Here is a 23,068-nt window from a genome sequence, read left to right as displayed (position 1 = left end):
GAGTTGTTGCTCTTCTTTTCTTCGATCTCCTGTTGAGTTTGTAGGTGTTCAGAATGGTTTGATCCCTATCCAGCTGAATTCCTGAGAGGAGACGAAATCCAGGTCTCCTACTCCTCCACCATCTTGCCCCGCCCCCCAACACTTCTATTATTAAATAGAAAGAAGGTGAACCAATTAAACTCAAGAAATTACAAATGTAGCAACAAAATAATCTTAAGGACAATAAGGAAATAATGAGTAAAATTTTTAAAACAAATTAATCAATTAGAAATAAGTAATAAAACTGATATGAAATTCCAAAGCTGATTCCTTGAAAAATTAAAACAATAAAATAGATAAACCAGTAGCTAATCTGATCTGTCACATCTCCAAGGATGGGTTCTTTTGCATTCCTAAGGAAGAAAATAATTCCAGTCCTGTTTAAAATATTCTAGTGTATGAAGAAACCCAGAAAATCTACACATCATTTTCATGCAAGCTAAATAATGCTGATTTTTAAAACCTCAAGTATACCAGTAATAAAACCATAGGTTCGTTTTTGTACTCCATACTTATGAATAGTGTTGCAAGAATCCTAAATCCATGCAAATAAGAACCAATGATATATTTTAAAAATTAAATAAGCATTTAATATATATTCTAAAATGGCAGAATGGTGCCATACTAGGAAATCTATGTATACGAATAGGACAGAGATGAAAAAACATACAGTTATCTCAATGAATGCCTGATTTTTAAAACTCTAGCAAGAATAAAAATAAAATATATTTCCTTAATTTAGTGAAAAATGTATTCTCAGATTAACTTCTTTTATCATCATTAGTAGTAAAACACTTGAAACATTTTTGTGAAAGTCAGGAGTAAGAAGAGGATGATTTAACTCCTTTTTAGCTGTTGTTCCATTATTGAATAATGATCTTAAAATACTAACCAGTGTAATTAACCAAGAAAGATAAACTTACAAAGTAAAAATTGGAAAATAGAAGAATTGAAGTTAATAGAGTCAAGTATAAAATCAGTTAAAATAATAAAAATAAATATAAATGTAACATTACTTGTAGATAATGATTGCTTGAAAAATTTTAAAACCTATTAAAAATATTATGTGGCCAGTTATAAAATAAATACCCGAAGAATTGTTGTTATGGTTGTTTTATACAACAGAAAGCGTTTAGTCATAAGTAACATTTCTGGAATAGTCCTTATTTGCCAGACACTGTAAACACAAAGTAACTGGGAATAAATATGACATGAGATGTGTAAGAGGTACATGCAAAAAACGCTAAAACTTTGCTAAGCACTGTGAAAGAAGACAGACCAATAAATATACTATAAATGTACTCTAGTCTTGGGTAGGAAGACTCCTATGAGATCCTAATGCAGTTAATAAATTCAATGCAATTACAATAAATTTGCAACATTTTTAAAGGGAATTTGACAAAACATTGCTAAATTTTATCTTGAAAATTACTAAAAATGGCCAGGAGAATTCATATGATAGTAATTCAGGAATAGAGAGCAGTAAAATCACACAGAGAGGTCCAGTAGATAATAAAGCATAAAAATGTAGTTTAGATGATAAAGTTGACTTCTAATCTATGGATTTGAAGTGGATTCTTTAATAAAGTGTTGTAACAGTGACAAGCTACTCTGAAAAAAATATTAAAATGGATATTTGCTCTTTACCAAAATATATTGGATTTTTAAAATTGTAATATAAAATAACGAAGCCAGAAAGTTCAAAAGAAAAAATAAAAGAAGAAAAGAAGCGTCATTTTTTCCCCCTTGCCTTAAACTAGGTAAGGGCTTTCTTAACATGACACTGAAGGTTTTACTAGGTGAAAATGATAATAAATGATATAATTATATTAAATGATTTAATAATAAATGAAAATAAAGTGTGGAACTTCAGTATGGTAAACAAAAGTAAACAAGATTTTTTTATAGGTTGAATTTATTTATTTTGTTTTCTTTTTCAAGTTTTTATTTAAATTCCAGTTAGTTAACATACAGTGTAATATTAGGTTCAGAAGTAGAGTTTAGTGATTCGTCACTTACATACAACACCCAGTGCTCATCACAAGTGCCCTCCTTCATACCCATCACCCATTTAGCCCATCCCCCACCCACCTCCCTCCATCGATCCTCAGTTAGTTCTCTATAGTTAAGAGTCTGTTCCCTGGTTTGCCTCTCCTTTTTTCCCCCATGTTCATCTGTTTTGGTTCTTAAATTCCACAAATGAGTGAAATCATTTGGTATTTGTCTTTCTCTGACCGACTTATTTCAGTTAGTGTAATACTCTCTAGCTCCATCCATGCCATTGCAAATGGCAAGATTTCATTCTTTCTGATGGCTGAGTAATACTCCGTTGTATGTACATACACATCTTCTTTATCCATTCATCTGTCAATGGAAAAAGTAAAAAAGATTTAAAGGCACAGAACTAGGATGAAGTGTATAGAACAAGGAGTTAACATCTCTGAATAAACCAGATACTCAAGTAAAAAAAAAAAAAATACACAAAAAAGATGCACAGGCAACTCTCAAAAGGAACACTGCAAATATCCGAGGAAATGATGTCAGCATTACTAGTAATAAAATACATTAAAATCTAACAAAATACAACTTTCATTCCTTAGACTGGGAAAAGTGACAAGGGAGAAACCCCACCACAGTCAGGGGAGCGATGAGGAAAGAGTCAACTTCATGCACTACGGAGGGAGTCCGTGTCCCCTGCCAGAAATCCTGTTCCCAATTTGTACCCAAAGTACACCTTTGACCTGGCACCCCAATTCTAGAAATTTATCCTGAACAGATAATCAGACACATTGTTCACTGCAGGGTTGTTTCTACTAGGGTTAAATTGGAAACAACTGAAATGTTCATTAATAGGAGTTTTGGCTAAATACACAAAAGTATATGCAAATAATAAAATATTATGCAGCCTTTTAAAAGAATACTAGATATAGGATGTGTTCACATTATAGAGTAGATAAACACTCAAAAGATTGTTTAGTGGAAAAGAAATTTAAAAGCAAAATATTTAGTCTATCTTAGAAAATTGTGTACTCGTATGTGTACACACACAAATAGTGAGTGTCAAAAAGAGTCTTCCCCTAAATGTTAGCAGTGGTTACTATAATGTCATGAAATCAGAGGTGCGTTCTGTTCTTTTTTATAATTTCTATATTACTTAATTTTTTGTGGGAAGCACACATTTTTATAATCAGAAACAATAACAACAAACCACCTACTTTTTGTCTTGAACAACTCCCAGAGTCCGTTTTAGGACCTAAATTATCCTGCCGTGCTGTCTATACTGACTGGATTAGCCACATATATGCTTGGACAGTGCACATCGGGGCTGACGGCACTGGCCACCCGGGCCCCCGTGGCTCACGCGGGCCCGGCAGGGAGGCCCATAGTGACAGGCAGAGGCGACTCCCCCAGGCCCCTGGTGACATGTTCAGTTGCCTAGCGGGGGAGCCTCTGAGCACACTGTGGACGGGGAGAGGTGGCTTGAGAGGCCTGGGTACAGATCAGGACAGAAGGTATAAGAGGGCACCCGGGAGCTGGCAGAGTTCCTCCGTTGGCCCAGGAATTCGGGTTGAGGCAGAAACAAGGAGGTGGAGAAAGACCCCTTCTAGCATGTTAGAAACTTGACTCCTGGATTCTGAGGGTCGCAGGAGCTTTGGGATCCCCAGGATACCTAGTCTTGCATTTTCCAAACTTCTCACTGACAAACAGCCTTCACTAGCATTTACTGGAGATTTTGCTTTAGATCAACTCTCCCTGGTTTCTGTGTGTTTCCATAAACACATTGTAAAGGGAGACTTGTAATGATTGTTATCATTGGACACCAATTTTGTGTCCTATGAAAAGTAGGTAACTGCATCAAGCAAATAGAGTAAAAACACAGTGGAATGAGAACACCAAAAAGAGGGTTGATGGGGTTTTCAGCAGAAGACCCTGAGCTGCGCCCGCACACACTCTGTGTTAACATGGGGGATCAGCAAGGTTTAGGAAGGCGTTAGAGACACACGAGCTCAGAACTAAGCCTCACTCTTCAGCGTGAAGCATTCTCACTACACGCTGTGCTTTGTTGTCCACATACCACATGAGATCGTTTCATGAGCCAGGAGAGCGTGCAGTTCTAGTCCAGTGTGACCTCAGAGGGGCCCCTCCACCATAGGCTTCACCTCTGCTCCCGCCCTCCTGGGCAGCACCTGCTGTCAGAGATGAAGTCTCGTGAGGCGTGGGATGGGCAGTGGTTGGGACGTCATGTCCCCCTTGTCTGGCCTGATCTGTAGGCCTTCGAGGACATCTACCTGGAGGAGCGGAAGACTATCAAGGTTCTGCTCGAATATGCCGACAAGATGTTCACCTACGTCTTCGTGCTGGAGATGCTGCTCAAGTGGGTGGCCTACGGCTTTAAGAAATACTTCACCAACGCCTGGTGCTGGCTGGACTTCCTCATCGTGGATGTGAGTGAGGCCCAGGAGGGAAGAGGGGCGGGGAGAGGGGCTGCCAGTATGGGAAGGAGCTGAAGCAGAGGCACGGAAGGACAGGGTGACAGGGCGGGTGGGAGTCAGCAGGCTGACGTGAAGGCACTCAGCGGGGCCGCAGAGCTGGCAGAGGGGAAGGAGGCAACCGTCTCGGGTCACAGTCATCTCGGGTCACAGCGGAGCTCCAGGCCCTGCCCATAAGGTTCCCAGTCTGGGAGGAATAGGAACCTGGGTCTGGCCATCAGAACCCCAATTTTGGGAGACAGAGGAGCAGGGGGAGACCTCGGCTTCTGGGGAGACTAGACTCACTACGGGGCAGAATGGGGAGCAGTCCAAGCAGGAGTGCCCCCCATGCTCACCGCCCCGTCAGGATGGCCAGAAGCCAGGGAACACAATAGCCCACCACGCGTGTTGTGAAGGGTCCGTCAGGCCCACTAGCCAGGTGGCCAGCTAAGAGCCTCTGTGTCCACACATGGTAGGAGGCTGTCTGTACAGGGGAGAGGGTGAGCCCAAGGCCAGAGGGGACGGTGTCGGTGAAGGGATTCTGGGTCGGCAGGGGGAGGATCCTCCGGGCTCAGGGAGAAGGTACCACTTGGGGAGGATGAGAGAGGGGTGCAGCCACCTGTGAGAAGGCAGAAAGCCATGAGGGCCGGCTGAGGGGCCTTGGGTTGCAGCCCTGGACGATCGGGTAGCAGGCACAGCTGCCCTGCCTGTCCAGGGAGGGTCTAGGACAGGAGGTGGCATGTCCTCTGAGCACCCAGTTGGCAGATAGAGGAGGAGGCCTCTGGCCCACAGCCACCCAGGCCCCAGGACCCTGCTGGGTGCCAAGCAGGGTGAGCACAGCTGAGTGGGAGAGTAACCAGAAGGGAAAATGAGACCAGAGTGTGGAGCCGCCTTGGATCTGCACTCACTGAAGGGGGAGGGGGGGACAGGCAGAGATGAAGGGCTCAGGGGAGGCTCACCATCTGGTTGTGGAGGGTCCTGCAGAATGGAATGTGGGTCAGCATCTGCAGACCGGGAAGGGCTTTCCAGACGGCACCCGTGGCTTCCGAGCCTGGCCTCAGGCTCTGCCCACCAGCAGGGGCTGTCCTTCCTGTGGTGGCACAAGAGGTTCAGGCCTCTGTTCAGTCCCCATACCCCACACCCCACTCAGAGGCCAAAGGGAGGGAGGGGCGCACCTGGGTGGGAGGTCAGCCCGTGGGTGACCATGGGAGGAGACATGCATGGAGATCTGTGTGGAGACACAGATCCAGGTCCTTGGGCCTCTGGTTCCAGCCTCTTTCTATCACCCCCAGTGACTGAGAGGATGCTAATGTTGGGGTGAGGGATGCTAGGGTGGCAGAGAGAGAATGCGAGGGAGGTCTAGTCGCTCTTAGAGCCTGGAGTCCTCAGAGCCTCTCTGAGAGGAGGAGAGGACCCGGGAGGCCTCCTGCCCTGAGGCTGTGGGAGGGCCTGGGATCCTGGCAGCTCTGCCCTGAGGCCCCTCACCCGGCTATTCCTGCAGCTTCTTGGGAAGTTGGGCCTGTTGAGCGTCTCCCCTCGGGGAAGGCAGGAGGGGGTTTGCAAAGACTCCTGGGGAAGCCCACCAGCCTGCCACCTTGGGGAACTCAGGGCTGAGGCCGGGCGAAGGAGACCATCGGTGCTTCCCGTCCAGTCCCAGAACTGGAGAATTAGCCTGTGGAGAAGGAAACGGAGGCTCACAGCAGAGAGGGGACTTGCCCCAAGGTCGAGGAGGCTGGACTCCAGCTTTCCTGATGCTGGCCATGCTGCCCCCCATCCCATCCCCTCACTTCATGGGAAAGGTGGTCTTCAGGCCTCAGGGTCTGGAGAAGGATATTTCCAGGATCAATTCCTGCATTCTATTTTTCAATAAATACTATTGAGTATCTACTATTGTAGGTGCTAGGGATCTCAGGGAACAAAATAGACTAAAACCTCTGGCTGCATGGAGGAAGGCAACCACAAACAATAAACGTATTCAATAAGCCAGCTGTGTACTCTGTTAGAAGCTGATGTGTACCAGTGAGAAATAGGATGCGGAGAACAAAAGGGGATCAGGAGGGCCAGGAGTCCAGCAAGGGGAAGGTATAGATTACAACTTTAAATAGGCTGCCCGGGGTGGGTTCACTGAGAGGCCATTGGAGCAAATGTGAAGGAAGTTGGGGTTAGCCAGGCAGACGTCTGCAGAACCTTCCACGCAGAGGTTGGAACAGCAGTGCAAAGGTCCTGTGGTGGGAGCATGCCTGGCATACTTAAGGAACTGCAAGGAAGCGGGAGTGGCTGGAGCAGAGTGAGTGGGGAAGGGAAGTGCAGGAGATGAGGCGGGGCTACAGGGGGCAGAGGGGGGTGCCGCCTTGGAAAACCAGGGGCTTTTATTTAGAGCCAAGTGGGAAGGCACTACGACACTCTGAGCAGAAGAGTGGCATGAAGTGACTCTGTTCCTGGAGGAGCACAGGGGGTGGGGGGTGGGGCCCACGTGGAGGCAGGCAGAGGAGTCAGGAGGCCGTGGCGGCCGTCCAGGGAAGAGAGGACGGGGCCTGGCCGGGATGATGGCAGTGGCAGTGGTGAGAAATATTTGGACTTCTGATGTATTTTGAAGGCAGAGCCAACAGGAAATCCTGCCGGGTTGGATGTAGGGTGTGAGAGATGGAGAGGAGGCAGGGATGACGCCAAGGCTTGTGGCCTGAGCAGCTGGTAGGATGGGGCTGCCGTCAGCTGAGATGGAAAAGCTCTGAGCTGGCAGGTGCACAAGCTTTGAAATCACAGACGATGGGGGTGCACCGCTGGGAGCTAGGTGGGCAGAGTGGCCAGACCTCGTCGCTGGGCCGTGCAGTCTCCGCTTACACCTCCCCTCTTCGAAGATGTCCGATGTTGCACAGTCCGGCTTTGGGGAAAAGCCCCAGGATGGCCTGTCGGCTCCCAGTCAGCCCAGGATAGTCCTTCCTTCCCAAAAAGAGCCTTCTTTGGGGGAGGGAAGGAGCAGGTCCAAGAACTTGACTTGAAGGAAGGCCTGTGGGAACCAAAGGCCCAGGCTCTGTGTGCTCACTCCTCCACACAGTGGCTGGCGTAGGAACTCGGTTTTCTCTCTGTAGAATAGGGAGAATGCATCCCAAGTCCTCGGGTTAGTGGGTGCACATAGCAGGCTCTTGGCAAAGAACTTGTCTCACCCCCAGCCTCTTGGGCCCCAGGAAGGCCAGCCCAGTGCGTGACGGCCGCGAAGATGATGTAGCCGGAAATAACAAAGATTGAACACGGGGAAAGCCTGCTGGCTCTCTCACACCAGCTCAGCTTCAGGTGGGCCGGGAGCCCTACCACCCATCTCTAGAGCTGTCCCCATGGAGCTCACTCCCCTCTTACTTCCTACAGGTCTCCCTGATCAGCCTGGTGGCCAACACCCTGGGCTTTGCCGAGATGGGCCCCATCAAGTCACTGCGGACCTTGCGTGCACTCCGACCCCTGCGAGCCCTGTCACGATTTGAGGGCATGAGGGTAAGGGGAATGACTGCCTTCCTGCCAGGGCAGTGGGAGGGGACTCCACTGAGAGACCCCCGGCTCTGCTTGCTGACCGAGCAGCCCAGTCCGGAGCTGGGACTGTGGCCGCCCAGCCTGGTAGGAGCACGGGGCAAAATCTCCAGGAGAGGTGCAGCTGGGCTCACAGGCACCCAGAGGGTGGAGAGCTGTGAGAGCCCCCTGGGCTTGTCACTGCCTGTCCCATGGGCCGGGGAGCCTCTCTGCTTCTGCTCCGGGGTGGGGGGCCATCTGTGTGTGCGCTCTGCGTCCATGTGCCCGCCTGCATGCCCTCCTCCTGGCAGACGTGGGCTGCCTTCCTCGATCTGCGATGGGCCGTAGGGCTGTGCCGGTCAAGGTGAAGGAAGCAAGGAGGGAGCAGCATATCCTCACCATCGTGTAGCGGTTGGCATTCGCTTAGCAAACTCTTTTGCACTGATTTCTAAGTGCAGAGCCCTATGCATTTTTCAAGTCATCAAATTTTACCAAAGAATATGTGCATATAAGGCAACTTTAAAAGCCCCACCAAGGCGCCTGGATGGCTCAGTCAGTTAAGCATCTGCCCTCAGCTCAGGTCATGATCCCAGGGTCCTGGAATCGAGCCCCATGTCAGGCTCCCTGCTCAGCCGGGAGCTTGCTTCTCCGTCTCCCTCTCCCACTCCCCCTGCTTGTGCTCACTCTCTCTCTCTGTCAAATAAATGAGTAAAATATTTAAAAATAAAATAAAAGCCCAACCAAGAAAAAACATTACCCCATAATATATAGCAAGAAAACAAACACATATGTGCATTTGAGCGCACGTGTGTTTTGTGTTTCTTACAAATGTGCGCAGTTCTGCCGTGGCTTCAGCAGCCACGCCTGTGTGTCTCGCTGACCCAGCAGGCACCATCCCGTGGCCCCCATTTTGTTGATGGTTTCAAACTTTGCCCACACCTCCATGAGAGGAACAAGTGGCTTATTCCTGGTGGGAAAGCATTCACAAGTGAACCATCCTACCTAAGTTAAATGTCTCTTGGGATTAAGGGCATTTGATTCCCGAGGGCCGTGGGGGAGATGCAAGTTGCCAGGACTGCCTCTGTTGGGGCTGTCACCACGGAGCCAGCCAAGGGCAAACCTGAGAGTTAGGTGTCCCACCCTGTTCATCATGCCTGCTGGGGACCAGGGAGCCCCTGTCACCTGCATGTGTCAGCATTACCCGTCCCAGCACCATGCTCACCACGCGGCCCCACACCAGCCTCACTTCCAGTCCTGACTCCCGGACAGCTGGACACTTGGCCCTCAGCGGAGTAGAGCGCACCATATGCGTTTGCCAAGAAGCCTCTCCGGGGTGCCCTGAATTTCGATGACAAGACCAATGCCAGGGCTCCACGGGGTCAGAGAGCCGCTCCTGGGGAGGGCAGAGGCACAGGGAGCCCCCACACCACACCCCCTGCCCTCCCAGCTCAGCTCTCACTGCAGTGTTGGAGAGCTGCCAGGGTACCCGCCAGACACCGCACGCCGAGGTCCCTTGGGCATCCTTTAGGGAGAACACCCATCCTCCCTAGTAGCAGCAACCCCAAAATAAACCAGAAGCTTAGCTCAGAGAATGTGTCTCCAGAGGCCCTTTCCCCTCCGATTGCTGGCACACTTAACTAGAGAGACCCTGTTGAAAATTCAGTTTGAAGGTCATGAATTCAGGGCAGGACCAGAAGACAAAGGCAGAGGTTCCGGAGTTGCAGCAGACATTAGCGTGCAAAAACAACAAAAAGGGCATGTGTGTGTGTGTTCTCTCCCCCCTCCCCCGACTCCCCATCATCTCTCCTTTTATTCCCCATCAGGGCTTCCAGCCAGGGGTGGACAGGAAGTGTTCCACTACCCCCCCCCCCACAGGGACCTGTAGGCAAAGAGTTTAGTGGGGGAAAGGGGGGCATGGCTAGGTGGGTCTTGAAAAGGGCATTATGCTCTGGGCACCCCCAGGAACGGAGCCTCTTCTCTGTCCACTTGAGGTTGTGGTCAATGCCCTGGTGGGCGCCATCCCATCCATCATGAATGTCCTCCTCGTCTGCCTCATCTTCTGGCTCATCTTCAGCATCATGGGCGTGAACCTCTTTGCGGGGAAGTTTGGGCGGTGCATCAACCAGACTGACGGAGACCTGCCTTTGAACTACACCATCGTGAACAACAAGAGTGACTGTGAGTCTTTCAACGTGACTGGCGAATTGTACTGGACCAAGGTGAAAGTCAACTTTGACAACGTGGGGGCCGGGTACCTGGCCCTTCTGCAGGTGGTAAGTCCTGGAGACTCCCACTGGCTCCCCAGCAACAGGCATCTTCACCCACAGTGTGGGCGGGAGGGGGACAGTGGGGCCCCTCTGGGTACTCACTGCCCAAAGGAGGCTAGGGATTCTCCAGAGACTTCTTGGCTCCTGGGGAAGTCCCTAGATTTTCCATTCTAGAACAGGTGCCACATTCTCCAAGACGCATGGCATGGGGGTTCAGCCCTGAGGCAGACCCAGCTCCCTGGCCAGCGGTCAGGTTGACAGCCTCACGCTATCAGTTTGGCAGTGTGATGACGCAGGTTAATAATCAAAGACCAGAGACACGCAGACACTGAACTATTAGCCACACTGTGACTCCAGCCTTCTGTTATAAAAAGTAGTAACACCTTCTGTGTTGTTTCTGATGTGCGAGATGTTGAAACACACATGACCCTACCCAGTCCTTCCAAGGCTTCCATTGATTTTTGAGGACGGTGGCTTCAGTGAGCATGATACCTGGCATACATACAAGTAGCTTGACAGCAGGCATGCAGACAGACTCATAACACCGAGAACCATAACCTGCTTCACTTACTACCCCAGGCTTAGCCCAGAGACCTGTCTCTAGTCCCCAAAGCAGAGGAACACTCGGTGGGCTCTCATCTGAAAACTTAATGCACATCTGCTCGCTCCTCCAGCCCTCCCTTCAATCCCAGGGGTAGCTTTCTCCAAAGACTCCCCTGAAATACCTCCTACAGAACAAGATTAGAGCCTTCTGTCCCTGGGACTTCCCTCTAAATGTCAGAACTTGGAAGGAAAGGCCATTCCAGACAGAACGACACAGTGGCCAGAAAAGCAGTCACAAGCATCTCGTCACCTTGGGTGCTCTCCAGCAGTTTCCAGAGCATGCCCAGCCCTCCCGGCACCGGGCAGGGCTTCCTGGCTCGGGGAACTGAAGTAGCATACTCTGGGACAGCCTCAGTTTCCCCATCTGCCCTGCCTGTGTCAGAAGAACTTTCAGACATGAAAGTTTGTGTGGACAGTTGTACCCTGAAAGGAGGCTCAGGGCAGGATTGGCTTTTGCCAAGAACACAAGTGAGACCCCCTTGGACAGTCGGCCTCACCACCAAGCATGTCTCTCGGGCTCTTCCAGAATCTCTGTAGCAGCCCAGACTGGGGCGGACAGAGCAGCCAGCACCAGAGCCTGTGGCATTCGGCCTCCTCGTCTACCGCCTTGGGCTGGCAGGCTCACGAGAGCTGATTGTTGCATTGTCAGATATTTTGCAAGCCATGATTAAAAATCAGATTTTATAAACTTATAATTCACCAGGTGATATTAAAACAAAATCGTGGATGCCTGGCCAGCTCAGTCAGTGAAGCATGCCACTATTGCTCTCAGGATTGTGGGTTCGAGCCCATGTTGGGTGTAGAGATTACTTGAAAAGAAATTTTTTTTAAATCAAAATTCATCATTACCACCTATTTTCGTGTATGCTCTTGAGGTAATTTATATGTGCTGTATCCGTACAGTGGAAATACTGTAATGCTCCCCTCCTATGTGTCTCTTCCCAAGTCTGTGTTCAGTAACAGCCCGTTGGTAACTTGAAATTGGCCGTGGTAGGAGTAGTTTACCCAATTCACCAATTTGTTTACCCAGAGAAATTGGCAAACACAACAATCAGGGCTTTGTTTTCTTCTGGAAAACCGTTTGTTAGCCATTTACCAACACACGGCTGGCAAAAGGACCCCCTTAAGTACGAGGGGAGGTTGGGATGCTTCAGGGCCATCCTGAGAGGCCGCAGAGCAGAAACCATGGGCTTCTCCAAGGTGCATGATAAAGGGGACCAGGTCAGCACTGGGGTCCACCTCTCTGTCCCTGACACCCGCTGCAGGACTGCATCGTTTTAGAACCTGGAATGAAGGTGGATCTGAAAGGCAGACCTCCTTCAGTCCTCCTCAGTCTCCTGGCCAACATCGAGAAGCTTCTTACCCCACCCCATGGCCTCCTTAGGGTGTGTGCTCAGCCAGCCTCCACTCCACCTCGAGCCCTGAACAAGAAGGCCTTTCCTTGACCACCCAGCCATGTGGACATGGCTGAAGGGGCGGGGCAGGATCCTTGCTTCTCCTAGGAGGCTATTTCCTGGCCTCATCTGTCCGGATAGGAGCCCCCCAGTAGTTTAACAGATGCAAGTTAAATGATTCTTACTCTTGTCTTTTCCTTCAAGGCAACATTTAAAGGCTGGATGGACATTATGTATGCAGCTGTGGACTCCAGGGGGGTAGGTAACCATACTGGCCTCTCCTGCCAAGTCAGGCACCTGAGGCTCCAGGATGCTTGGCCACTAGGGCATCAGTGTCCATACCCAAAAGCCCACCCCATAAGGGCCAGGTCTCTTGTGTCAGCCTGCAGTTGAGCCTCTCTGGAAGGCCCAGGCCTGGCCCTGGGCAAAGTTGCGTGATCTCCCAAGGAGCCACAAATCCTCAAATATCTTTCAAATTAACCTCACTGTAATTTACTTGAATCTTAGTCTTACTGGAGAAGAGACCGGGTGGAGGCCATAGAGATGCAAATCAAGTTTCTTCTTTGTCCTTGTACCCCACCCAATCACAGTGTCAGCCCCAAGCTGCCACTCTTCTGAACCCCATTCCCGCCCGCCCTGGCCCCGCTCTGCACACACATGCACACACAGACATACAGCCCTGTGCTGGTGACCTCCCTCCCCACACACCCTCTCGCCCAGCCAGCCCTCCCCCGTTCCTGCCTGCCTGACCCCTATATCTGGTTTCTCCCCCTCAGTATGAAGAGCAGCCCCAGTGGGAATACAACCTCTACATGTACATCTACTTCGTCATTTTCATCATCTTCGGGTCTTTCTTCACCCTGAACCTTTTCATCGGTGTCATCATCGACAACTTCAACCAACAGAAGAAAAAGATGCGTAGAGCACCTGCTCGCCACAGGCCGGCAGGGCAGGGCTGGGTAGCAGGGGACTGAGGAGCCATTCTGGCCCCTGGCCCCATTTTGCCTTCCTGCTGGGGACAGTTCTCTTCTGGCCGCTGCTGGAATGGGTGGGAGAGGGGCGTGTCTGTGAAGTAACAGGAGCAGTCTGTAAGAGTGGAAGGAGGGGCCCCGTGCCTGCCCTAGTCTACCTGACCCATGAGGTTCCTGAGAGGAGCTGGGCTGAGGGTTGGGACTACTCACCTGGTCCACAATCGAGACTGGCCCAGGGTCTCTCCAGAGCTCCATCAGTTGGGCCATGATTGGGTTGCAGGCAAACCAACTAGGCAGAGAGAACGTGCAGGGTGGCTGAGCTGGGCAGGGGGACTGGATTTGCACCTCACAAAGCCACAGAGGCCTCAAAGTGAAGGGAGACAGGGACCCTGCAGAAGCAGATTTGGGGAGGACTCTCTGGTGCAGGATAGGGACATACTTATCTCCACTGGAAGAGGAAGTGAGGAGGAGGCTGGCCAAGGCACCCTCATCAAGGAGGCAAGATCCCTATGCCCCCCATGCCAGAGCCCTCGAGAACCCCAAAATGAGTCTGGTGCCTGTCTCTCTGCACTTAGGGGGCCAGGACATCTTCATGACCGAGGAGCAGAAGAAGTACTACAACGCCATGAAGAAGCTGGGCTCCAAGAAGCCCCAGAAGCCCATCCCGAGGCCTCTGGTGAGCCAGCTCCCGATTCAGCAAGAGTGGAGGGGATGTGCTGGGGGGCCTGGGAAGCCCCACACCCCAGGACCACTGAATTTTCCAATGAAAGCCTAAGTGAGCTTGCCCAAATTGCCCACTCAGAATTGTCTGTTTCCTTAATAAGAATAATTCTGAAATATGTACTTTTCAAATTCATTAATCAATAGGGTTTTTATAGGATGATATCACTGGAAGCAGTTTTACATTATAGAAAATGGAAATTTGCAAAGTTTGGGAAAATTGCTCCAAGAATGTATTAAGGAAAATAACACATGTTTTGACATCTTGCTTATCTTTTCTTTATGGCACCACAGTTTGCCAATGTCAGGAGTGGGGTTTGAACCCAAAAGGCTAGAAAAAGTGCCAGGAAGACCACAAAGAATACTTAATATGCATTGATCCACTCAAAGAGAATGAGGAAGCGTTGAAAATAGGGCTGTGAAAAGTCGATATTCTTTAAAATATGATATACAATATTTTCATATGAGCATTTTCATTTTGGCATTTTTAATCTGATAGTATTTAATGTAAAAGAATGAAAGAACATAAAACGCTCCTGAAATTTAATTCCAAAAAAAATCATTCAGCTTGGCCCAGGGCCCTCAGTCAGTGCAGGGATGGAGGGGCGCTGTCAGGCACCTGACCACACACAGAGGCCTCAGCCTCCTGGAGAAAGTGAGGAAGGCATGGGGGGCTGTTCCAACCAGGAGCGCTCCCTCCTGCAGGAGTCCCTTTCCTCTGAATACACCCTCCTCCACTGTCAGAGTGCAGCCTTTCCCAGCGAGAGCAGGGCAGCTTCTGCAGGCCCACCACCCCCATTCACAGCCTCTTCCTGGCAACCCCTGAGCGGGACAGACGCAGCCGGAGTCCCCTGGCAGATGGCGCCAGGAGGGACACTCAGTCCCCTGCGGGGCTGACTCCCTTGCCTGACCAAGCCATTCTCCAAAAAAGTGGGAAGGGGGTCAGTACTCAATTAGGTGACATAACCCAAATCACTAGCTAGGAAGTGACAGTCCCAGATTTTTAATCCAGTTCATCAGTTTTATCTAATTCCTACCCTTTCACCACGCTTTGTACTAGGTTAGTGGTGTATGTGCGTGTGTGTTCACTTATTTATAATTTTTTCTCTTTCCCCAAATAATCTGAGGTGGCTAACAACTAAAGACACATAAATATAGTTAATAGAATAAACAAAATCAATTCCATAAAGGATGGAGAAAATTTGTTAACCTGAGGACTGATCCAATTACTAGGGTTGAACTTTAAATTTGACCCTGAGCCATCAGACAATGGAAACAAAAAGAGAACGATGATGTGCTAGGGAAGCTCTGGGTAGGAGAAATCCCTTCCTGAAGGTTCAGAGAAGACTTCAGGGAAGAGGGAGCTGGAGGGCCAGGCCTGGATGGAAGAGAGCCAGGCTGTTTCAGCCTCCTGACTTCTCCTCTCACCCCGACAGTCTCACTAGAGGGTGGAGTAGCAGGGTGGATGGTCTGGGCCGAGGGGCAGCAACAGGCCTGTCTGAGGCCCCTGCTGAGCCCATCCTTGGCCCCTCCTTTCAGAACAAGTACCAGGGCTTCCTGTTCGACATTGTGACCAAGCAGGCCTTCGACGTCACCATCATGTTCCTCATCTGCTTGAACATGGTGACCATGATGGTGGAGACAGATGACCAGAGCCCCGAGAAGGTCAACATCTTGGCCAAGATCAACCTGCTCTTTGTAGCCATCTTCACGGGCGAATGTATCATCAAGATGGCCGCCCTGCGCCACTATTACTTCACCAACAGCTGGAACATCTTCGACTTTGTGGTTGTCATCCTCTCCATTGTGGGTGGGTATGCAAGTCGGCCTTTCCTCCAGTCCTGGGTCTGTACTTAATGCCAAGCGTACTAGGCTCCTCTGTTCTTTTCTCTGCATTCCACACCTCTCCCCTCACACACTCACACACACACACACACACACACACACACACACACATACACCCTCCACAGAGAACTTGTCTAGGAAGGCCCACTCAGGCCAGGGGGGCCATCCTGGCAGAGGAGCCAGCAACCCCTCCATGGGACCCTAGGACACAGCTCTCTGCTCTCTGTGAGAGCTTCAAGGATGAATCTGGAAAAGGGATTGGGGCCTGGGCAGGCTTCCCTGCCCTCCCAAGGGAAAGGTTAAAGGAAGAAGAGGCTTTCTCAGGGTGAGGTGAGTCTCCAGGGATGGGAACAGGTGGCCCTCTAGGATAGAAGTGATCCCTGGAGATGGAAAATTCTAGAGTCTAGCCACCAAGGTTGTGTGCCAGATTCCTTCAGATATCACTCGCCTCAGGCAATTGACCTTTTAAAGTCTACATTGAGGTGAGGAGATCATACAACTAGGAAAAGAAGAGATAGGATTCACACTCCGTCTGTTCAGGCTGCTATAACCAAACACCAGACTGGGTAACTCATAAACACCAGAAATTCATTTCTCACAGTTCTGGATGCTGAAAGTCCAAGATTGAGACACTAGCATGGTCATGTCTTCTGGTGAGGGTCCTTTCCCTTGTTCATAACCAGCACCCTCTTGGCTGTGTCCTCACAAAGTGGAAGGGGCAAGGGAGCTCTCTGGGGTCTCTTTTACAAGGCACTGATCCCACTCATTCACTCAGAGCACCTCCCAAAGGTGTCACCTCCTAACATCATCATCTTTGGGAGTTGGGATTTCAACATATGAATTTGGTGGGAGATTCAAACATTCCAACCATAGCACATATCCACGTCTGTTTGACCTCAGGGCTCAAACCCTCTTATTTTTCTTATTTTATTTATTTTTTTATTTACAGATCGAGCGTGAGAGCAGGGAGCAGGGAGGGGCAGAGGGAGAGGAGAGAATCTTAAGCAGGCTCCATGCTCAGTGCAGAGCCCAACATGGGGCTCCCTCTCCCAACTCTGAGATCATGACCTGAGCCGAAATCAAGGGTCAGACGCTTAACTGACTGAGCCATCCAGGGGTCTCCTTTTTTTAAATAGCAATTTTATTGAGATACAATTCACATGCCATAAGATTTACCCTTTAAAGTTTATGATTTAGTAGTTGCTAGTATTTTCACAGAGTTTGCAACCATCACCATTACACCTCATCTTAGACTCTTTCCCTCACCCCCAAAAGAAACTCTGCATCCTTTTAGCAGTCATTCCCCCATTTTCCCTCTCCCCAACCCCTGGAAACCACTCATCTAAAATTTTGAGAGACGGCCAAACTGTTTTCCAAAACAGGTGCACCATTCTATAGTCCCACCATCAATGTAGAAGGGTTCCAGTGACTCCGCGTTCCCCACCAACACTTGTTACTGTCTATAATTTTTTACATAGCCACCCTGGCAGGTATGAAGTGATCATCTCGTTGAGATTTTGGTTTGCATTTCTCTAATGACTAATGATGCTAAGCATCTTTTCATGTGCTTATTGGTCACGTCCCATGATATGCCTTGGTCTATAACAGGAGAAATGTCTTGGAGAAATGTCTATTCAAATCCTTTGCTTATTTTTTAATTGGCTTACTTGTGTTTTTATTGTTGAATGGTAAGAGTTCTTTATATATTCTGGACACCAGTCCCTTATCTGATACACAATTTGCAAATATTTTCTCCCATTCTGTGGGTTGTCTTGTTACTTTCTTGGTTGCTGTCTCTCAAAGCACAAAGTTTTTTGTTCTGATTAAGTCCCAATTTATCAGTATTTTTTTTCTTTTGTTACTTGTGCTCAGCAACAAACTCCTGACCCCCTCCCCCGTGAAACTCTGCCGTGGGGTGGCTGACTTGTACATACAACCTGTGCGTTCGGTGACTTCAGAGGGAAATGCGGGGGCAGGCAGAGGCAGGGGCTGCCGTAGCTACGGTGACAGACAGATGGTCCAAAGCTGGACGCCGGGTCAGGAAATGCTGTGGGAGGTCCCAGACAGGGGTGAGGGTGTGCATGCCCGGTGGAACTGGAGAGAGGCTTTAGAGAATGCAGGATGTCAGCAGCCATGAGGGGCTGATGAGGGGCAGTGTCAGGAAGATTTGGAAGGAGGTGCAGCATGTACCTCGGGAGCACCTACTGGTCCTGGTGCCTGGCCGTACTAGAGAGGCTTGGTTAACAGCTCGACTTGGAGCCAGAGGGTCTGAGTCAAATCCCAAAGTCTCACTGATGAGGTGACAGCTTGGGTCAGTTACCTCACTTCTCAGTTTCCTCTTCTGGAAAATGAGGACGATGGTATCCGCTTACCTCCTCGGGTGACCGGAAGGGCTAAATGGATGGATATAAAATGCTCAGCCCAGTGGCTTATTGACAGTAAACATGACACATGACAGCTGGTGACATGCTTACATGAGGAGTCTGGAAAGGTCACTTGGGCCAATACATAGCACGGTTTATTTCACTCTTTCTCCTATAACTTATATGCCTGCTTCTTAAAACTCCAAACCCGGAGTTGTCAATAGAGACCAAGGGGTGGGAAGCCCCAGAAGCTAGCAGGGTTGGGAGGGTGACAGGAATGATCTCAGAGAGGCTTAGTTGTGACAGGCGTGGCATGGTGGAGAACACGGACTTGTGGGCCAGTGCTTCTTGCCCTTCAGTGAGCACGTGAATCATCTGGGCTTATGAAAATGCAGTGGGACTGGGGGTGAAACTAAGAGTCCACATTTCTGATAACCAGCCCAGGAGAGCCCAGGGCTGCTGGCCTTCGGACCACACTTTGAGTAATGAGGAGCTGAAAAGCCCAAGTTCTGGTCCAAGCTAGGCCACCCAGATGCTGAGCAAGTCCCTTGAGGCCTCAGAACCCAGGATCTAGAAGATGGGCCCTACTGTGCAGGCATTCTCAGAAGACTAAGGGATGAGAGGTCTGGAAAGACACTTTGCAAAAGGTGTGGGTACTGTGGGTCTTCATTTTCTGGATCAAAGATGAAAATGGAGACCCAGAGGGGTGGGAGGACACAAGGTCCTTGCATGCCCCGTTCGACCCAGTCCTCCTGAAAGGGCCTCCTCTCCTTAGCTCCTTGCCGTACAGAGACCCATCCAGTGATACGGGGCTAGAGGGAGGACAGAAGGGCTTGGGCAGCCACGGTCTCTGTTGTTTCCCATAGGTACTGTGCTCTCAGACATCATCCAGAAGTACTTCTTCTCCCCAACGCTCTTCCGAGTCATCCGTCTGGCCCGAATCGGCCGCATCCTCAGGCTGATCCGAGGGGCCAAGGGGATCCGCACACTGCTCTTTGCCCTCATGATGTCCCTGCCCGCCCTCTTCAACATAGGACTGCTGCTCTTCCTCGTCATGTTCATCTACTCCATCTTCGGCATGGCCAACTTCGCTTACGTCAAGTGGGAGGCTGGCATCGACGACATGTTCAACTTCCAGACCTTCGCCAACAGCATGCTGTGCCTCTTCCAGATCACCACATCAGCTGGCTGGGATGGCCTCCTCAGCCCCATCCTCAACACAGGACCCCCTTACTGTGACCCCAATCTGCCCAACAACAATGGCTCCCGGGGGAACTGTGGGAGCCCAGCCGTGGGCATCCTCTTCTTCACCACGTACATCATCATCTCCTTCCTCATCGTGGTCAACATGTACATCGCCATCATCCTGGAGAACTTCAGCGTGGCCACAGAGGAGAGCACTGAGCCTCTGAGCGAGGATGACTTCGACATGTTCTATGAGATCTGGGAGAAGTTCGACCCGGAAGCCACCCAGTTCATCGAGTATTCGGCCCTGTCCGACTTCGCCGATGCCCTGTCCGAGCCTCTCCGCATCGCCAAGCCCAACCAGATAAGCCTCATCAATATGGACCTGCCCATGGTGAGCGGGGACCGTATCCACTGCATGGACATCCTCTTTGCCTTCACCAAGAGGGTCCTGGGTGAGTCTGGGGAGATGGACGCCCTGAAGATCCAGATGGAGGAGAAGTTCATGGCGGCCAACCCGTCCAAGATCTCCTACGAGCCCATCACCACCACGCTCCGGCGCAAGCACGAGGAGGTGTCGGCCACCGTCATCCAGCGGGCCTTCCGGAGGCACCTGCTGCAGCGCTCCATGAAGCACGCCTCCTTCCTCTTCCGCCAGCAGGCAGGCAGCAGCGGCCTCTCTGATGAGGATGCCCCGGAGCAGGAGGGCCTCATCGCCTACATGATGAATGAGAACTTCTCCCGGCGCCGTGACCCGCCCTCCAGCTCCTCTGTCTCCTCCACGTCCTTCCCGCCCTCCTATGACAGCGTCACCAGGGCCACCAGCGATAACCCCCAGGTGCGGGTGTCCGACTACAGCCGCAGCGAGGATCTCGCCGACGTCCCCCCGTCCCCAGACAGGGACCGCGAGTCCATCGTGTGAGCGCCAGCCCGGCTGGCCAGGACGCACTGAGGGGCAGCCTGGGGCAGCATAGTCAGAGTGACTGCAGCCACAAGCCGGCACCTGCGGGCCCTTCCTTGCTTCGGCCTCAGGCTATGAGAGACGGGCCTCAGCCCCGCGGACCGACAAGGCAGAGTTCTGTGGCGCCCACGCCGACGGCCAGAAGCGGGCGGCCGAGCTGACCGTGCGGGGTGGCCTGTCGCTGGAGGCCCCGCCCACGCCGGCCCGGCCACGCCAACCCCCGGGGCTCTGAAAAGCAACACCGTCCCAGCTGCGGAGGAGAAATACAAAACTGAGACTGTAGATGTTGTGAGTGGGCTTTCATAAATTTGTTATATTTGATATTTTTTTACTTGAGCAAAGAACTAATCGTTTTTCCATGGACATCGGCAGCCGTTCACACTGCCTTTTCTTCACTCCGAACAAGAGTGTCTGTGGAGGTGCCGGAACTCTGGTTCTCAAGGCAAAAGTGCAACCCGGTGTGGCCCCCCCAGGCCTACCGCCCGGGGCCGTGTGGGGTTCCCCTGCTGCTTGGGCTGCGGTGCCAGGAGGGCTGAACCCCTTTCCCCGCCCGGCGTGTGCACACAGTCCTTACCCAGAGGCCAGACGCGGGCTGCGTGCGGCCCAGGCTCCCCTCAGGCGAGTGTCAGGCAGAGCGGTTCTTGGCAGCGGGGGCTCTCTCTGGCCTTCCCTTGTCCCCAGGGTCCTATTTGCTCTCTGTGTTTTCATGCAGGCCATACTGGGGTCATTTCTACAAAAACACAAAGCTTCCAGAAGAGAGTGGCCTGGGTCCCAGGCACTGATGTTGCCTTTTCTTCCCAGGAGAGCCCGGCCTTCTGCACAAGTATTAACAGTAAAGGGAAGGGCGCAGGGAACCAGCCCCACACATGGCCTGGCCCCCAGCTCGTCCTTGCTCCAGAACCGGGCAGGCCCCACCCCACAGGCCAGGAAGAGACGTCTGAGCCCCGTGCCTTGAGGGCGAAGAAGCTGAACAGCCCTCGCCATGGCCATGCGGCCCCAGCCCATCTGAAGAAGGGAATCTGTTGTCATGACCAGAGCTCTCTTTCCAGAACTTTCTGCCTCTCACCATGTGTGTGGGTGGGCGGCGGGGGGACTCCTGCGTGGTGCCCAGAGCGGAGTGTGGGCCCTGTACCGGGAAGGAGCCTTGGGAGGGTCAGACCCTCCCCTGGCCTGGGAGGGGAATGGACTGTGGGCAACCTTGGGAAAGGGAGCCGTGTGGCCCCAGAGCAGGCCCTCGGGCTCAGCCTGGGGTCCTCGTGGCACCCACCTGCAGGACAACCTGGGGCAGGGTCCAGGCTGTCCACAGGTCTTGTGAGAAGGCCTTTTCAGGGAAAAATACTTTTTCTAGTCCAATTACCCCCAGGACCTCCTGAGCTGCTGACAATCCTATCTAGCGTATGCAAATCCTTAAATGCAGAGACTTGTCCCCCGAGAGTGACAGTGTAGGCTGGCGGAGCCTGAGCAGGACGGGGCTCGGCCGCCGCCCCAGCTCCCTGGCAGAGCCGCCCGCCGCCCGCCTTGGGGCAGCCTGGGAAGCTAGAAACGCTGCCCCTCACCTACCTCGCCGAGCTGTCGGAGGGCTGGACGTTCGGGAGCTCGCGGCCATGCTGCGGGGCATTGCCGGCGAGTCAAGTATTATGCTTCTTTCTGTCAGCCCCGAGTTCCCTTGGTGGCCGCCCTAGCCCCCACCCCACCCACCCCAGTGATTTTTTTCTTCTCCCATGTTCCCCTTGAGTCCAGTGTGGGACGTGGTTTGACCGTTCCAGACACACTTCTCCGGGTGGAAATCTTATTTTTGTAGCTCTCTGTGCTTTGCTCTCGAGGCTCGGAGCGGCGTGTGCCCCTCCCCGGCACTCAGCGCCCACTGCAGGGGCGGGAATGCGGTTTGGGAGGCAGGCCGGCAGGCCGGAAGCGGGCTGTGGTTTCGTGTGTGTGTGTGTGTGTGTGTGTGTGTGTGTGTGTGTGTACGGCCTGGGAGCCCTGAGACAGGTGCCCCGGGCTGTGGCTGAGACAGGGTGAGCTAGGCCCGACTCCTTAGCTTTTAGCGTGGCTCTCAATTTTTTTTTTCCAGAACTGCAAGATGACCAGCAGGAGGGGAGAAGAGGGTAGGAGAAGGAGGGACATCAAGTGCGGCTGTTGTCTGAACTAATTGAGCACTTCTCACCAAACTCCGTGTATAAATAAAATACATATTTTTAAAACAAACCAATAAATGGCTTACATGACCTGGCCTGGGCTCTGTTCTTGAGATTTGACAAGGGCGGCGGTAGAGGCCCACCGAGCCCAAGAGGAGGTCTCCTGCTGCAGGGGAGGCAGGATGAGACCCCGAGAACCACGCAGGGCTTCCCCTTGTTTTCCCAGAACAGCTGGGAACGTGGCTGGTCCAGGAAAAGTGGGGGTCCTTGGGTCTTGTCTTCCAGGACACCCCCCCCCAGTCTGGGGCACTGCAAAGGGCAAGGGCCACATTTTGGGGCTCCCATGCTGGGGAAGGTTGGGAAGAGGGAGGCCATGGAGAACAGCCAGATGGTGTGTGTGTCCAGACAGGCTTGGACCCCTGGCTCCTCACTGCCGGCCCAGCGCCCCAGCGCCCCAGCACCCCAGCACCCCAGCACCCCGGCAAAAGTGCTGCACAGCCAGCAGAGGCCTCCTTGTGGCTGGCTCTCTGCCCTGTCTTGGGGGTCCACTCCACAGCATCTGACTAAGCAGACCCCCCTGGGGGCGTTTTCCAGGCTTTCCTCCAGGCTCTGCCATCG

General features: G+C 51.6%; 1 protein-coding gene across 1 annotated transcript in view; it reads left to right on the top strand.

Annotated features, from left to right (window-relative positions):
* Window positions 1-22,540, top strand: part of SCN5A (sodium voltage-gated channel alpha subunit 5) — a 95,390-nt gene extending 72,850 nt beyond the window's left edge. The window contains exons 21-28 of the mRNA XM_081824511.1: window positions 4,311-4,484; window positions 7,872-7,994; window positions 9,998-10,279; window positions 12,475-12,528; window positions 13,047-13,184; window positions 13,813-13,917; window positions 15,501-15,771; window positions 19,036-22,540. Of these exons, the coding sequence (XP_081680637.1) occupies window positions 4,311-4,484; window positions 7,872-7,994; window positions 9,998-10,279; window positions 12,475-12,528; window positions 13,047-13,184; window positions 13,813-13,917; window positions 15,501-15,771; window positions 19,036-20,276 (2,388 nt within the window). The 3' untranslated portion in view covers window positions 20,277-22,540. The remainder of the gene's footprint in view (window positions 1-4,310; window positions 4,485-7,871; window positions 7,995-9,997; window positions 10,280-12,474; window positions 12,529-13,046; window positions 13,185-13,812; window positions 13,918-15,500; window positions 15,772-19,035) is intronic.
* Window positions 22,541-23,068: the final 528 nt, after the last annotated feature.

Source organism: Leptonychotes weddellii, chromosome 1 (assembly GCF_054177405.1).
Source record: "Leptonychotes weddellii isolate Sample4059 chromosome 1, ASM5417740v2, whole genome shotgun sequence".
Lineage (NCBI taxonomy): Eukaryota > Metazoa > Chordata > Mammalia > Carnivora > Phocidae > Leptonychotes > Leptonychotes weddellii.
This window is presented reverse-complemented; position numbering and strand designations above follow the sequence as displayed.